This window comes from Coregonus clupeaformis, chromosome 28 (assembly GCF_020615455.1).
Source record: "Coregonus clupeaformis isolate EN_2021a chromosome 28, ASM2061545v1, whole genome shotgun sequence".
NCBI classification, from domain to species: Eukaryota; Metazoa; Chordata; class Actinopteri; order Salmoniformes; family Salmonidae; genus Coregonus; species Coregonus clupeaformis.
The window spans coordinates 14,113,411-14,131,884 of record NC_059219.1 but is presented as its reverse complement, the minus strand read 5'-3'; the positions used below and the strand labels follow the sequence as shown (position 1 = coordinate 14,131,884).

Below are 18,474 nucleotides of genomic sequence, written 5' to 3'. Positions count from 1 at the left end.
TGTGACATCGCGTGTGTGCTGTGCCACCGTACCGCCATGAAAAAAATACTGAAACCCACCTGCTTGCATTTGTTTTCTGTGTTTTCCTCCTTCCTCTTATCCCCTTCCCCCTCTTTCTCTCTCCCTCTCATGAGCGGAAAAAATAGACAGATTAGGGAGAGGAGGGTGGAGGAGAGAGAAGAGTCATCGCTGTGATTTAATCTGAACCGAAATCCCAGAAAAACACAAAATCTCCACAGTGACAGAGGACAGGGAGGGGCAAGGCCTCGGACACACTGAAGGGCACAGAGAGAGAGAGAGGAGGGAGGGAGGGAGGGAGGAGAGAGAGGGAGACGGGATGAGGGTGAGGTGGATGAAGAGAGGAACGGAAAGCAGAGGGCGGCAGGTAGCTTAGTGGTTAAGAGCGTTGTGCCAGTAACCGAAAGGTCGCTGGTTCTAATCCCCAAGCCGACTCAGTGAAAAATCTGTCGATGTGCCCTTGAGCAAGGCACTTAACCCTAATTGCTCCTGTAAGTCGCTCTGGATAAGAGCATCTGCTAAATGACTAAAATGTAAATGAAGAGAGGAGGGATGGAAGATGGGAGGAAGAGAAAGGGAGAATTGACAGGGAGAGCAGAGGCTCAATGCCACCAACACCCTACAGGGCAGAGAGGAGAAGAGAGAGGAGTGGAGGAGGGATGGAGAGGAGAGAGAGGAGTGCTGGAGGGATGGAGAGAGGCAGAGGAGGAGAGACAGGACAGGGAGGAGCATGGACACACTGGAGGGCAGAGGAAGACAGAGAGGGGGAGAGGCAGTGAAGGGTAACGACAGCAGGGTAGAGGGGCTGCTCCTCTCTAGGTCGAAGGGGCTGGAGGGAGAGAGGGGAGGAGGAGAAGCAAGATGAAGGGAGGAAAACATATATAGAGTATCCTCAAGCCAAAGAGAAGACATTATGGAAAGGGTTAACGGAAACTCTCCCTCTACCTTGCTCTCTCTTCCTCTTTGTCTGCTTCTCTTAGCTTGGTGCCCCAGGTCCAATAACCATATCTCCATCTCAGAACCACTTCTCTTCTCTGTGGCTCTATAAAAAACACCCAAGTCTTCCTCACAGCAATCAGCGTCATCATACTCAGCTGGCTCTAATACACACCAGGCCTGTAGTCTATGGTATTCATCCAAGCTCAAAGTGTAGCTATTGGGAACACAATATGAGTTTGGCACATATTTCATGCAATAACACCAGGAAGACTGATGGATACAAGAGCCCACACATACACACAGGCTTTGAATTCCTCTGATCAGCTTATGAACTGGAGCGTCATAATGCAATCGATTACCAATGTCAACATTGATAATGTCATATCGATCAGTAGCTATGTTTCAAATGACACCCTATATCCCCTATGAAGTGCACTACCTTTGACAAGAGCCCTGTGTTTGTGTTTGTGTGTGTGTGTGCGTGTTTTGAGATTTGCCCAGTGATTTGTCCTCTGCTTACCCCAGTGTCAGGATACGTGGTCCAGCCAAGCTCGGAGGTAGACTCTGTTGTATCCAGCAGCATTACTGAGAGAGAGAGAGAGAGAGAGAGAGAGAGAGAGAGAGAGAGAGAGAGAGAGAGAGAGAGAGAGAGAGAGAGGGAGAGAGAGGGGGAGAGGGGGAGAGGGGAGAGAGAGAGGAGGGGGATAGAAAGGGGGGGAGAAACAAATTCTATTGTTATAAAAGTGAAACCCAGAGCATTGATTTTCCACTTAAGGAAATGGTTGGCGAAACAGTCCACTAGTACATAGCACCAACAGCATCCGGAGAAGAAGCTTAACTACCAATTATTCCCAAGTTTCATGCAGTACCTTTGAGTGCTTGCAACAGCATTCTATAAGCCCTTGGATGTCAGCTACTTTAGGATTAGGGAAGCAAACATAGTCCATAAATCAGTCATCGTTTCACATGAGAGAGAGAGAGTAACCCTCAGTCTGCTTCAATCTGTCATTCTAAAGTTCTTTGAAGAGTGAGTGATTGAACAGACGACTAAACAGACGAGTGTTTAGAACACAAACGGTGTTGATGGAGGAACACATGACGCGTGATCACATTGATGATGACACCAGCACAGACAGGGTTAACACAGAGCAAACACACTGTCTGCTTCCATCACACACTGCACTAATCAGCTAACCTAATTAGCATGAAGACATACACACACACGCGTGCGCACACACACACACACACACACACAGACACTAACACAAACACACACGCACACACAGAAAGAGAGAGAGAGACAGAGAACGACAGAGAGAGCGAGATGAGAGAGACTGACACACAGAGAGAGAGAGAGAGAGAGAGAGAGAGAACCATTCTCTGTTTACAAATGAATCATTTCTGCATTTCAGCCATGATATTTGCAATGTATCGTCATTTCTAATTAATGTTCCAGAGTTTTCTGCATGAGAGGGGAAGAGCACAGATCTTTCTGTCTTTTTCTCCAACAAAAAGTGGGAGAGAATGTCAGCTAAATGATGATCAGGGAGATGGAATGTGATCTGAAGAGGTGGTTTGGCTAGACAGGTAACACAGTGACCCTCGCTAAGGAGATGCTTTTAACTCCTTCTCCCCCCTCTCCCTAACTCTCTGTCGCTCAGTACTTGACCTTAAAACACAAGAAACTGATATAATTATGTGGTTTAGCCAGGATCAAATCAACTCCACCCCCGACCCCCCTCTTTCTCTTGTAAACAGATTTATTTTGGATTATGCTCGCACAAATCTGTCCTTCAATTCCCCCCCATGCCCAGCTCTCTCTCGCTCCCTGCCTCCCTCATGATTTCATGTTACACTAAAGTTAACCAAGATTATGAAGGATATGGTACAGTACGTATTAAGATCAAGGGCAGAATTTAAATAGACAAAAATATTATATCCAACTGCAGGCATTATAACGAATAGCTTCACTAAAACCATTGTACCGTATAGTCTGTAAACTGTGGTGAATATCTTTGAGGAGAATGTAATAGGCCTACATAACTGGAATTAAAACATCTAAGGCTAAAAACTACAGGGTCTCCTCCCCCATAATCTCAGTTAATGTCAAGGGTTCTGATGCGAATGTGGTGTGGAATCAAGTGCAGGACACAGGAGCTCAGTCAAACCTGACTTTACTGAAATGAAACAAATACAAACGGGTCCAACTAACCCGGAGGCGAACAATACGCAACAGTGCGTAAAATATCAAAACCGTCTACGCACAAAAACAAAAGTGCGACGGTACACTCAGGCGTCTGTCCAAACAAATGAAGAGCACCAACAGACAGGTGAAAACAATTACACACAACACATGACAGAAACAATGAGAACTTATAGGACACATAATCAACACTAAACATGAACAGGTGTACCAACCAGACCTAACCAAACAAACATCGATAACAAAGAACGGTGGCAGCTAGTACTCCGGAGACGACGACCGCCGAAGCCTGCCCGAACAAGGAGGAGGAGCAGCCTCGGCCGAAACCGTGACAGTACCCCCCCCCCTTGACGCGCGGCTCCAGCCGTGCGCCGACCCCGGCCTCGAGGACGACCAGGAGGACGCGGAGCAGGGCGCGTGGGATGACCCCGATGGAACTCAGACAGAAGAGACGGGTCTAGGATGTCCCTCCTCGGCACCAAGCACCGCTCCTCCGGGCCATACCCCTCCCACTCCACGAGATATTGGAGACCCCCCATCCGATGTCTCGAATCCAAGATGGACCGCACGGTGTACGCCGGTGCCCCCTCGATGTCCAATGGGGGCGGAGGAGTCTCTCTGATCTCATCTTCCTGGAGTGGACCAGCTACCACCGGCCTGAGAAGAGACACATGGAACGAGGGGTTAATATTCTTATAATCAATAGGCAGTTGTAATCTGTAACACACCTCGTTCAATCTTCTCAGGACTTTAAACGGCCCCACAAACCGCCGACCCAGTTTCCGGCAGGGCAGGCGGAGGGGCAGGTTTCTGGTAGAGAGCCAGACTCGATCACCAGGTGCGTACACCGGCCCCTCACTGCGGTGGAGATCGGCGCTCGCCTTCTGACGACGGATGGCCCGCTGCAGATGGACATGTGCAGCGTTCCACGTCTCCTCCGAGCGCCGCACCCACTCATCCACCGCAGGAGCCTCGATCTGGCTCTGCTGCCATGGTGCCAGAACCGGCTGGTCACCTAACACACATTGGAAAGGGGTTAGGTTAGTTGAGGAGTGGCGTAGGGAATTCTGGGCTATTTCTGCCCAAGGAACATACCGAGCCCACTCCTCCGGCCGGTCCTGGCAGTATGATCTAAGAAACCTACCCACATCCTGGTTCACGCGTTCCACCTGCCCATTACTCTCAGGATGGTAACCCGAGGTAAGGCTCACCGAGACCCCCAAACGCTCCATAAATGCTCTCCAGACTCTGGAGGTGAACTGGGGACCTCGATCAGACACAATATCCTCGGGTACCCCGTAGTGCCGGAAAACGTGGGTGAATAGAGCTTCGGCGGTCTGTAGGGCAGTAGGAAGGCCCGGCATAGGGAGCAAACGACAGGCCTTAGAGAACCGGTCCACAACGACCAGTATAGTGGTATTTCCCTGCGAGGGGGAAGGTCAGTGATGAAGTCCACCGAGAGGTGAGACCATGGTCGTTGTGGAACGGGCAGGGGTTGTAACTTACCCCTAGGCAGATGTCTAGGCGCCTTACACTGGGCGCACACCGAGCAGGAGGAGACATAAACCCTCACATCCCTGGCTAACGTGGGCCACCAGTACTTAGCACCAAGACTGTGCACTGTCCGGCCAATACCAGGATGTCCAGAGGAGGGTGACGTGTGAGCCCAATAAATGAGTCGATCCCGAACCTCGAGCGGAACGTACGTCCGACCCACAGGACACTGTGGAGGGCTAGGGTCGTGCACGCAACGCCCGCTCGATTTCAGCATCGACCTCCCACACAACCGGTGCCACTAGACAAGACTCCGGTAGTATGGAAGTGGGCTCAACGGACCTCTCCTCTGTGTCATACCGCCGGGACAGGGCGTCTGCCTTACCGTTCTGGGACCCAGGGATGTACGTGATTTTAAATACGAACCTGGCTAGAAACATGTTCCACCGAGCCTGGCGAGGGTTCAGTCTCCTAGCCGCCCGGATGTACTCCAGGTTCCGATGGTCAGTCAAAATGAGGAAAGGGTGTTGAGCCCCCTCAAGCCAATGCCTCCACACCTTTAGGGCCTGTACCACGGCTAACAGCTCCCTGTCCCCTACGTCATAATTTCGCTCCGCCGGGCTGAGCTTTTTAGAGTAAAAAGCACAGGGGCGGAATTTAGGTGGCGTGCCGGACCGTTGAGATAGAACGGCCACTATACCGGCCTCCGACGCGTCCACCTCTACCTGAAATGGTAAGGCGGGATCCGGATGCGCCAGCACCGGAGCCGAAGTAAACAGGCCCTTCAGTTTCCCAAAAGCCCTGTCCGCCTCTGCTGACCACTGCAAGCGCACCGGACCCCCTTCAGAAGAGACGTGATGGGAGCTGCCACCTGTCCAAAACCCCGGATAAACCTCCGGTAGTAATTCGCAAAGCCCAAGAACTGCTGCACCTCTTTAACAGTGGTTGGGGTTTGCCAATTACGCACGGCTGACACACGGTCCACCTCCATCTTCTCCCCTGACGCGGACAACCGATAACCCAAAAAGAAGACCGACTCCTGGAAAAACAGACATTTCTCTGCCTTGACATACAGGTCGTGCTCCAACAGCCTCCTCAACACTCGACGCACCAGGGCCACATGCTCGGCTCGGGTAGAAGAGTACACCAGAATGTCATCAATGTGCACAACCACACCTTGCCCCTGCATGTCCCGGAAGATCTCATCCACGAAGGATTGGAAGACTGAAGGAGCATTCATCAACCCGTATGGCATGACGAGATACTCGTAATGACCCGAGGTGGTACTAAATGCTGTCTTCCATTCATCGCCCTCCCTAATGCGCACCAAGTTATATGCGCTCCTGAGATCCAGTTTTGTGAAGAAACGCGCTCCGTGCAATGATTCCGTCATAGTCACAATCAGAGGGAGTGGATAACTGTATTTCACAGTAATCTGATTGAGACCACGGTAATCAATGCACGGGCGCAACCCTCCATCCTTTTTCTTCACAAAAAAGAAGCTAGAGGACGCAGGGGAAGTGGAGGGCCGTATGTATCCCTGTCTCAAAGATTCGGCCATGTAAGTCTCCATAGCCCTTTTCTCCTCTTGAGACAAAGGATACACGTGGCTCCGCGGGAGCGCTGCTCCTGCCTGGAGGTCTATCGCACAATCCCCCTGTCTGTGAGGAGGCAACTGCGTCGCCCTCGCCTTACTGAACACAAGTGCCAAATCCTCATATTCAGGGGGAATGTGCATTGCGGGCACTTGGTTTGGACTTTCCACCGAGGTCGCCCCCACGGAAACACCCAGACATCGCCCCTCACACTGAGCAGACCACTCCCTGAGAGCCCTCTCTTGCCACGAAATAGAAGGGTTATGGGTACTTAACCAGGGAATTCCCAGCACCACCGGGGTACGCAGGGAGTCGATCAGATATAGCTGAATAGACTCCTCATGACCCCCCTGCGTACACATCCTAAGTGGTGCTGTGACCTCCCTAATCAACCCCGAACCCAACGGGCGACTATCTAAAGCATGAACGGGAAATGGAACGTACACAGGAAGGAGGGGAATCCCTAAATCTAAACAAAATTTCCGATCCACAAAATTCCCAGCTGCGCCTGAATCTACTAGCGCCTTATGCTGGGAATGAGGTGCAACCTGTGGAAAACTTACAGGTATACAGAAGTGCACAACAGAGAGCTCTGGGTAAGTGGGGCGTCTACTCACCTGGGAAGGCTCCCCAGTGCGTGGCCTGTTGTCCCCTCCTCCTGGAGACCCTCCCCAGCACCTGGCCGCAGTGTGCCCTCCACGGCCACAAGTGGTGCAGGGGACAGGCCCCCTCGGGCTCCTTCTCCTCCTCTCTCTAGCGCCAGCACCCCCGAGCTCCATAGGGCTCGGCTCGGAGGTGCTGGAGGATGGAATGGACGGACCCCACTCGGGACTTCCACGGGTGGCCAGCAGGGTGTCAAGACGGATGGACATGTCGACCAACTGGTCGAACGTGAGGTTGGTGTCCCTGCAAGCCAACTCACGTTGGACGTCCTCCCGTAGACTACATCGAAGTGATCGATGAGGGCCCGTTCATTCCACCCTGCATCTGCCGCTAGAGTCCGGAACTCCAGTGCGAACTCCTGGGCGCTCCTCCTCCCCCTGTCGGAGGTAGAATAGACGCTCCCCCCGCCGCTTTCCCCTCAGGTGGATGGTCGAACACGGCCCTGAAGCGACGGGAGAACTCCGCATAGGAGATGGTGGTGGCGTCTATCCTCCTCCATTCGGCGTTGGCCCATTCCAACGCCTTGCCGGTGAGACAGGAGATGAGGGCGGAAACGCTCTCGTGTCCCGAGGGCACCGGGTGTACAGTGGCCAGGTAGAGCTCTACCTGCAGGAGGAACCCCTGACACCCGGCAGCTGTGCCGTCATACGCCCTCGGGAGCGAGAGCCGAATCCCACTGGGTTCCGGAACTTGGACGGGCGGACTGACCGATGGTGGTGGTGAGGTAGATGGAGGTGTGGGTAACCCTCTGGACTCCCATCGGTGCAAGGTGTTGATGACGTCCTGCAGAGCGGTCCCAAGTCGATGGATCTGATCATCCTGGCTGCGGACGCGCTCCTCCAACGACTCAGGCGCTGCTGTCGCTCCTGCTGATTCCATAGATGGTGTGTAATTCTGTCAAGGGTTCTGATGCGAATGTGGTGTGGAATCAAGTGCAGGACACAGGAGCTCAGTCAAACCTGACTTTACTGAAATGAAACAAATACAAATGGGTCCAACTAACCCGGAGGCGAACAATACGCAACAGTGCGTAAAATATCAAAACCGACTACGCACGAAAACAAAAGTGCGACGGTACACTCAGGCGTCTGTCCAAACAAATGAAGAGCACCAACAGACAGGTGAAAACAATTACACACAACACATGACAGAAACAACGAGAACTTATAGGACACATAATCAACACTAAACATGAACAGGTGTACCAACCAGACCTAACCAAACAAACATCGAAAACAAAGAACGGTGGCAGCTAGTACTCCGGAGACGACGACCGCCGAAGCCTGCCCGAACAAGGAGGAGGAGCAGCCTCGGCCGAAACCGTGACAGTTAATACACTTAATAACCTTTTAGAGTCTTTTGTCACTTATCAAGACTCATCTTGATCACTCTCTCTTTCTCTCTCTTTGTGTCTCTCTGTGTCTCTCTCTCTGTGTCTCTCTCTCTGTCTCTCTCTCTCTCTCTGGGTGTCTCTCTCTCTGTGTGTTTCTCTGTGTGTCTCTCTCTCTCTGTCTATCTCTCTCTCTCTGTCTCTCTGTCTCTCTTTCTCTCTCTTTGTGTCTCTCTCTGTGTCTCTCTCTCTCTGTGTCTCTCTCTGTCTCTGTTTGTCTCTGTGTGTTTCTCTCTCTCTCTCTCTCTCTCTCTCTCTCTCTCTCTCTCTCTCTCTCTCTCTGTCGCTCTCTCTCTCTTTCTCTCTCTTTGTGTCTCTCTCTGTGTCTCTCTCTCTCTGTGTCTCTCTCTCTGTGTGTCTCTCTCTCTCTGTGTGTGTCTCTCTGTGTGTTTCTCTGTGCGTCTCTCTCTCTCTCTGTCTCTCTCTCTCTCTCTCTCTCTCTCTCTCTCCTCTGATACGCACTGACTGAACCTTCCAGATTAATTATTATAGATTATCTTTTTAGTGCTTTAAACAGTATAACCATCGCACATGCATGCACGCAAACATACACACACAACAAAAACACAAAAAAAAACTCACATTGACTCATGCACATGTACACATACATGCAAGCACAAGAATAATCTACACACGCATGCATGCAAACACACACACACACACACACACCACACACACACACTCCTCATCATGCATTAAAACCTCCCTAGGAACACCTGGACTTTTTTATCCTGGTTGAACACAACACTAATGGATGTCTCATTTCACATTCAATTAACCCTCTAATTTGGGCCAGATTCATGCATAAATCATAGAAATGTAATATTGATGTCTCTACTATTTAGTTTCTTGTCAGAGACCTGAAGAGCCGGGAATCTGACTGTACATAATTACATACAGCTGTGGAAAAAATTAAGAGACCACTGCAAATTTTCTTAAATCAGCATCTCTACATGTATGACAGCCATTCCATTCCAGTGTCTGTTGAATTCCAACACAGGCACACCTCATTCTTCTAAATGAGGTACTGATTAGGTGATCACATGAACCAAATCTTATTTAACAAGGAAAAGTATAAAAACCACTGCTGTAGTCAACACTATCATCTTGCAATAGGACCAGCTGGATGACAAAAACAGTGCTAATAGTACCTCAAAAGTAATATTAATCAAAAAATAACTATTGACCATGCCAAAAGAGTTGAAAAGGAAAGTTCTGAGGAAAAGAAGGGTTCAATTCTGGCTTTACTGTCCCCATCCTTAAAATTTCAAAGACGGCGGTTCATAAGAACAAGGTCAAGCAGCAGACATTGGGGACAACAAAGCTACAGACCGGCAGAGGGCGAAAACGACTCTCTACTGACAGGGATGACCGCCAACTCATCGGAAGTCACTCAACAACCGTAGGATGATATCAAGTGACCTACAAAAAGAATGGCAAACAGCAGCTGGGGTGAAGTGCACGGCGAGGACGGTTCGAAACAGGCTCCTAGGTGCAGGGCTGAAGTCGTGCAAAGCTAGAAAAAAGCCCTTCATCAATGAGAAGCAAAGAAGAGCCAGGCTGAGGTTTGCAAAAGACCATAAGGATTGGACCGTAGAGGACTGGAGTAAGGTCATCTTCTCTGATGAGTCCAATTTTCAGCTTTGTCCAACACCTGATCGTCTAATGGTTAGACGGAGACCTGGAGAGGCCTACAAGCCACAGTGTCTCGCACCCACTGTGAAATTTGGTGGAGGATCGGTGATGATCTGGGGGTGCTTCAGCAAGGCTGGAATCGGGCAGATTTGTCTTTGTGAAGGACGCATGAATCAAGCCACGTACAAGGTTGTCCTGGAAGAAAACGTGCTTCCTTTTGCTCTGACATTGTTCCCCAACTCTGAGGATTGGTTTTTCCAGCAGGACAATGCGCCATGCCACACAGCCAGGTCAATCAAGGTGTGGATGGAGGACCACCAGATCAAGACCCTGTCATGGCCAGCCCAATCTCCAGACCTGAACCCCATTGAAAACCTCTGGAATGTGATCAAGAGGAAGATGGATGGTCACAAGCCATCAACAAAGCCAAGATGCTTGAATTTTTGCGCCAGGAGTGGCATAAAGTCACCCAACATCAATGTGAAAGACTGGTGGAGAGCATGCCAAGACGCATGAAAGCTGTGACTGAAAATCAGGGTTATTCCACCAAATATTGATTTCAGTAGTTTATAGAATAAAACAAAAATGTTACTTTTACCCAAACACATACCTATAAATAGTAAAACCAGAGAAACTGATAATTTTGCAGTGGTCTCTTTATTTTTTCCGCAGTATTTGATCCTCTGCTGAATTTGTATGTTTGCCCACTGACAAAGACATGATCAGTCTATAATTTTAATGGTAGGTTTATTTGAACAGTGAGAGACAGAATAACAACAAAAAAATCCAGAAAAATGCATGTCAAAAAGGTTATAAATTGATTTGCATTTTAATGAGGGAAATAAGTATTTGACCCCTCTGCAAAACATGACTTAGTACTTGGTGGCAAAACCCTTGTTGGCAATCACAGAGGTCAGACGTTTCTTGTAGTTGGCCACCAGGTTTGCACACATCTCAGGAGGGATTTTGTTCCACTCCTTTTTGCAGATCTTCTCCAAGTCATTAAGGTTTCGAGGCTGACGTTTGGCAACTCGAACCTTCAGCTCCCTCCACAGATTTTCTATGGGATTAAGGTCTGGAGACTGGCTAGGCCACTCCAGGACCTTAATGTGCTTCTTCTTGAGCCACTCCTTTGTTGCCTTGGCCGTGTGTTTTGAGTCATTGTCATGCTGGAATACCCATCCACGACCCATTTTCAATGCCCTGGCTGAGGGAAGGAGGTTCTCACCCAAGATTTGACGGTACATGGTCCCGTCCATCGTCCCTTTGATGTGGTGAAGTTGTCCTGTCCCCTTAGCAGAAAAACACCCCCAAAGCATAATGTTTCCACCTCCATGTTTGACGGTGGGGATGGTGTTCTTGGGGTCATAGGCAAACACGGCGAGTTGAGTTGATGCCAAAGAGCCTCGATTTTGGTCTCATCTGACCACAACACTTTCACCCAGTTTTCCTCTGAATCATTCAGATGTTCATTGGCAAACTTCAGACGGGCCTGCATATGTGCTTTCTTGAGCAGGGGGACCTTGTGGGCGCTGCAGGATTTCAGTCCTTCACGGCGTAGTGTGTTACCAATTGTTTTCTTGGTGACTATGGTCCCAGCTGCATTGAGATCATTGACAAGATCCTCCTGTGTAGTTCTGGGCTGATTCCTCACCGTTCTCATGATCATTGCAACTCCACGAGGTGAGATCTTGCATGGAGCCCCAGGCCGAGGGAGATTGACAGTTCTTTTGTGTTTCTTCCATTTGTGAATAATCACACCAACTGTTGTCACCTTCTCACCAAGCTGCTTGGCGATGGTCTTGTAGCCCATTCCAGCCTTGTGTAGGTCTACAATCTTGTCCCTGACATCCTTGGAGAGATCTTTGGTCTTGGCCATGGTGGAGAGTTTGGAATCTGATTGATTGATTGCTTCTGTGGACAGGTGTCTTTTATACAGGTAACAAGCTGAGATTAGGAGCACTCCCTTTAAGAGTGTGCTCCTAATCTCAGCTCGTTACCTGTATAAAATACATCTGGGAGCCAGAAATCTTTCTGATTGAGAGGGGGTCAAATACTTATTTCCCTCATTAAAATGGAAATCAATTTATAACATTTTAGACATGCGTTTTTCTGGATTTTTTTGTTTTTATTCTGTCTCTCACTGTTCAAATAAACCTACCATTAAAATTTTAGACTGATAATTTCTTTGTCAGTGGGCAAACGTACAAAATCAGCAGGGGATCAAATACTTTTTTCCCTCACTGTATGTCCTCTATGGGACTGAGCCTAACTTCAGCACGGAAACGTTATTTTCGGAGAATTGATGTCAATTCTGTTTCTGTCAGCTCTGCAAACTATCCTCCATGATGAAAACCAACCGTTCCATGACAGTTGGCATTCAAATTGGCATTATATTCACAATGGAATATGTGTTCCTTGGAAATGATATTGGAACTAGTACTAGAATTAAACTCTTCTAGCGTGTTGCGTGACAATACAAGGTTTGCCACTGAAACATTGACTACTCTCCTTTCAATCACCTTTGTTTTTCAATATCACACAGCCCCAGGGGATCATTGTCTTTACAGCGTAGCGCTGTGCTCAGTGTCAATAACACACACTAATGAATGAATCACCTTATGGATGTAATATCATTATCTGCTGTGTGGTGACTGAGCCCTCTGGCTTGTCTTGCATGATCAGCCTGCTGTCTTTCCCTGACAGTGTCGGTGGTGGAGGTGATTTGTGTCTGTAGTTACTATCTGGCCCTGCTAGACGGGAAAGTCTACGACTACTAAGTTGCAGCACTTTCTAACCACAAATGGGATTTCAACCACAAACCCTCATCTTTAACATTACCCCTAAACCATAAATGGAACAAATTCTAACATTTATTGTCACTCTAGTTCTCCCCAGTTTCTGAATGTAAAAAGTCAGGCCACCAAACAAACACCAACAACTGTACTGTGAACAGCAGTAGGCCTCCTTTACATTACTACTGCTGCCTCCAGTCCCCATTTTAGACTGAAGACACTGTCCCTGACAGATGAGAAATCTGCTGAGTCTGCAATCTGGGCCTGAGTGGTGTGTTAATGCTGTGTTCTGTCCGGTCCTCTTTCACTCGCTCTCTCGCTCTGCGTACAAATAGATATATCCATCCCACTTTCATAATTATCTCTCTCCCTCCTCTATACCTCTCTCTTTTCTCCCCCTTTCCCTCCATCTGTCCCCGTGTCTCTGTCATCCTCTCTGTGTGTGTCTATTATTCATCTGTAAAGTGACAGTGGGCAGGCTTCTCTGTACCTTAAATAAGGAGATACATGCTGTTTCATTATTGATGCTAGAGCCACTGTTTGTTTGGCAAAGGCTGTGACACCGCAGAGAGAGAGAGAAAGGAAGAAAGGAAGGATGGTGGGCAGACAGAAGAGGGACAGAGAGAGGGGAAGAAAAGTAGAGGGGAAGGGTTGTGACACAGGAGAGAATGAAAGAAAGACTCAAGAAGACAGACAGACACAGTACAGTGTGTGTTTGTGTCCTGTCTTTGGGGAAGACAGACAGACATACAGACAGACACAGGAAGAGAGAGAGAAAACTAAAGTGTTGTTCTTGTCTCCCTCACCCTCTCTAATCCATTGTTGGTTAAGGGCTTGTAACTAAGCATTTCACTGTTGTATTCGGTGCAAGGGACAAATACAATTTGATTTGATTTGATTTGAATCTGTAACTAAGCATTTCACTGTTGTATTCGGTGCAAGGGACAAACAAAATTTGATTTGATTTGATTTGAATCTCTCTCTCTTCTTTTCTCTCTCTATTGTGGTGTTAATATGCACTCCACTCTCTGCTGGAGTGTAAAGGTGACTCGCATTAGTTTCTGTCCCACTGTCACTGTTGTGTTCACTTCACTTGAGTGGCCTTGCTTGCTCTCTCTCTCTCTTTTTCCATCCCTCCATTCCCCTCTTCCTTCCTTTCTATGTAGCTACAGTCGTTAATGCATACACTGACACCCAGCTGTGAGTAGTGTCTAGTATTGTACATATTAGTCATATCTAAAAGGAGACGTAGGCAGCCTTGACACTTTCCAGGCAGTAGGGTCAGTTGGCACTCTACAAACCTCTTCCCTGTTAATATTGATGGAGACCAAAGGTGTGTGTGTGTCATGCCTTAGCACCTCTCTGCGATGGGCCCAAACACACCTACAAAGCACACACACTCACACACACTGAAGGTAAGGCACACAAACATTGTGGCACAGACACTCCATCATGCACACTTATAAACAAACACAGAAACACAACCATTTAGGCCTACACAGTGGAAAATATGCACATCGACACAGACGCCCAGAAACTGACGTACACACACACACACACACACACACAGCCCAACATTCCGTGGTACAGTAGCCAGTAAGCAGCTCTATGGTTGTGTTTTGTCTTGCGTCCATTCATCCACCCATCTCCACCCTATCTCTTAATATGCTCCAGATGCTCCATCCATCCGCAGACAAGTCAGTCAAGGACCGATTCTACTACACTCCATCATTACACACAACCACCGACTGAAAGATACACAGGGAAAGTGGGGAGAGGAGGATGGAGGGAGGGAGAGGAGGATGGAGGAAAAGGGGGGATTAACACAATTCCAGAAATAAGCTCACGCACGTCAAAGGGAGTTATCAAAACGTCACTGTTGGTTACGCTGAGTGAAAGTGCTGATGAAGGGAGCAGTAGTTAATCCCTCACACCCCACACCCTGTTACAGTCTGCATAGCTTAACCTAGCAATGAAGCAAAAAGTAAGTCACTGAACAGGCACCAGCAAGATACAGGAAGAAAGACATTTGAAATTTGGTGAATGCCATCCCGAGACAAACATATGTCTAGAAAGTAAGACTAACATTTGCAATTTGGTGAAGCTATGAGCAAGTTATTTCCCCCTGCTAATACCCTCTCTTTTTTTGCTGCCTCTCTATATCTCTTCTCTGACATTTAGGGAAATTTGTGCATTACCTTCCCATAATGCTCTAAAAGCTATCTCTCATTTAGCACACTATTGGGCAACCTTGTTTTAGGGCCAACTCCGTTAACGATGTTTTCCTTGTTGGCTCATTATGAAGTTATCTTGGTAGAGGGCTAATTTGGGCGGCAGGTAGCCTCGAGGTTAGAGCGTTGGGCCAGTAACCGAAAGAATACCTGAATACCGGAGCCGACAAGGTGAAAAAAAGTAGGTCGCTGTGCCCTTGAGCAAGGCACTTAACCCTAATTGCTCCAGGGGTGCTGTACAATGGTGACCCTGGCCGTGACCCTGGCCGTGACCCCACTCCCTGCGGGTGTCTCAGGGGGAGTTAGGATATACAAAAAACACATTTCCATTACACGTTTGTGTGTAACAGGACAAATATAAGCGCCCCCCATATTATGATTATTATTCAGCTACAATTTTTTTGTTCTCCTTTACAGATAAGTTAACTCTTCTCTGCCAGACAGTGAGTGGTCTTTGGTCTCTGTTGCCTCAGGGTTCATGGCTCTTGAATCACAGAAATTATGCATGACTCAGCCGTGTATAAACCAGACACGACCACGGAGACAATCCTCATATCACGCAAGGGGAGACAGGGGAAATAAGCCTAATAAATGTGAGAAAAACATACAATGTAAGCCCCCCAAAATTGACACAACGAAAACAAAGCCCTGGCTCGCCTAGGGGTCGTGGTGTCGCTGTGGCGTCCTGCTCTCGCCTCACACGAAGCCATTTCAACTTCCACATGCGCGCGCATGCAGGCAGCCAGGCTTCAAGGACATAGTAAGCTTTTAGCGGGAGAGCTGCTGTTTTAAAGAGGTTCCACAGTCCCAAGACTCCTGCTGAGAGACACACGCTCCGTTTTATCACACTTTATTTTATTTATTATGTCCTGAAAGGACGACTTATCACACCAGAGATAAGGTCAATTATCTGCTCAATTAATGCCAGAACCTGTTACCAGCACTGGTCCAAATTACCTCAGATTCGGATTTAGAAAACTTTAATGTCCTCAGAGAAGCAATTCATTTAGCAGCAGTCATAGAACATATCAGATATACCATTTTTTAATTGAAATAAAAAAACAACCACAAATAGCAAAGGATATTTCCAAGCCAGTAGGCAGGGTAAGTGCAATTTCATAGTCAAGGTGCAAGTGCTAAAGTACAATTAGTCCACCATTTTGTTAAGTTGCAGAATTGCATTCGGAATAAAAGAGTACTTGGCCCTATTTTTTTTTACTATGGCGGCAGGAAGCCTAGCGGTTAAGAGCGTTGGGCCAGTAGCCGAAATGTCGCTGGTTCAAATCCCTGAGCCGACTAGGTGGAGGAAAACATCTGCCAATGTGCCCTTGAGCAAGGCACTTAAACCTAATTGCTCCTGTAAGTTGTTATGGATAATAGCATCTGCTAAATGACTAAAATGTAAAAATGTAATCTGTACCTGAAGCCAGAGGGAAGGAGCTGGAATTCGGGGTGGACTGGGTGGGAAGAGTCAACCGCTATTTTATTTGTCTTCTGGAGGGCTCTGCCCAGGTAGAGAGACGACAGTTCTTGCTGTTGCTGCCCCATGATTTTTCCGCAAGTCCTGACTATCTTGCCCAACCTATTTTTCTGCGCAACCTTGATATTCCCAAACCAGCAGGTCAAGCAGTAGGACAGAATGCTCTCAATTAATGATTTATAAAAGAGAATCATGATGGCTAGATCAACATTAATTAAGTAACACTAAAGTCTGGTATTTTCAGTCAGGCTGAACTGAACATTTGAATCATGTCCTATATATACTGGCCAATGTAATCAGTGCCAATCATGTTACAGCCTTTTCCTGCAGTCAAACGACCAAATCGCCCTCTAGTGGCCTCATGGGTGGAATGTTATTAATATTTTTCATAATTTCATAATTAATCAACTTTCTTTTTTTTTTTACTGCTGAAAATCCGGTGCTTCTATGACAAACGGTTTTGTTATTATCCAGTCTACTGTGATGTATATAAAGTGTAATATTGGGATGCAAACTCAAAATGGAATACATTTCAACTCCATATATATCTGATATGGAACAGGTGTCTTATTTTCTTTAAGCCCATAACCATGGGTTTGAAGTGTGTACTTTTGTTTCAAAGTAGATTTATTTAAGACTACCAAGAAACACTCTGTGTGACCCTGATTTAGCCCACTGCAGTAAAAGGTTAACAAGTTAAAGCCTACCAAAACATAAGAGGGGAGTTTTAGAAAATAAACTAATTGGTAATCACAGTCAGTCCATTCAGGCTTGTCTTCTAGTGCTTGAGGTGATCAGGTGTGTCTCCTGCTGGTGCATCCCGGTTAGTGTTGAACCCAACACAAGTCAACACCTTTTAATTTTATTTATTAACCTTTATTTAACCAGCAGAAACCCATTGAGACCAGGGTCTCATTTCCAATGTTGCCCTGAGAACCACAGTTCAAGCAACGTGAGCAACACATTTAAGAATGAGCATTACAAAATTACAGTTACATAATTTCAAAAAATTATGTTACATTCAAAAGGGCAGTAGAAACAAATATATACAATCAATCAAAACAAGTGCTGTTGTTGTTGGTCATGTTTTTTTATCAGAGCCCTAAATTCAGCTTTTGGGACCAAATAATGACGTTTTAGAGTGACCTGTAGGTCATTCCAGGACTGAGGGGCATAGTAACTGAAAGCAGTCCTCCCTAATTCACAGGAGATCCGTGGAGACCTGTTGAACAGCTAAACTCAAAAGAGAGCGATAGATGGAAAAACACAGATAGGATACCTTAGAATAATAACCCTGTTATTAGAAAGATGTTCCTCTTCAAAGGACGAACATGTTGCCACAGAGGTGTACGCTACAAAAAAAGGAGTACAAGAGAGATTTATCTCTTTTCTTCATGTTTAATACACATCAATCGGCACCTTGTCAATCTCTTAGGTATGTTGTGATCTTTGGCTCCTACCTGGCTATAGGGGTATACACACCAACACCTTTCAGCCACCATAGTGAGCCATGACACACATGCACGCACACACACACACTCATACACACTCATACACACTCATACACACACACACACACACACACACACACACACACACACACACACACAGACAGACAGACATAAAGCGTCAGAGTTGTTTAACCCAAAACAATGTAGAGTAGCTTCTGAACAGGGAATACACTGTACAAACAAAACACAAGATTCAACAACCTCAACTCCCTGAAGAACCTTACATACAGACATAGATATACTCATTGGTGCATGCAGAACAAAAAACCTGCATTCACACTTGCACACTGACTCACAACACACACAGCCAAGAAAGATAAAAACAGACACAAGATCCCACAGACAATAAACACATGGTCACATACATAGAGACAGTCCGTCAGACAGTCAGACATTAATTTAATTTTAATTAAATCACAGCCTCCCACTACCATCAGTTCTTGGCATAACCAACTGGTGTTATGTCGTTTTTAGATGGAGTTCTGTGCTATCAGGTTAATACAGCATTAGAGAAGAGCTC

The 18,474-nt window shown here is 47.2% G+C and overlaps 1 protein-coding gene across 2 annotated transcripts in view; it reads right to left on the bottom strand.

The window, feature by feature from the left end:
* LOC121543004 (ephrin type-B receptor 5-like) overlaps window positions 1–18,474 on the bottom strand; it is a 74,947-nt gene that overhangs the window by 54,956 nt on the left and 1,517 nt on the right. For both annotated transcript variants that reach the window (XM_041852675.2, XM_045208605.1), the window contains exon 2: window positions 1,478–1,542. In XM_041852675.2, coding sequence (XP_041708609.2) covers window positions 1,478–1,542 — 65 coding nt within the window. The remainder of the gene's footprint in view (window positions 1–1,477; window positions 1,543–18,474) is intronic.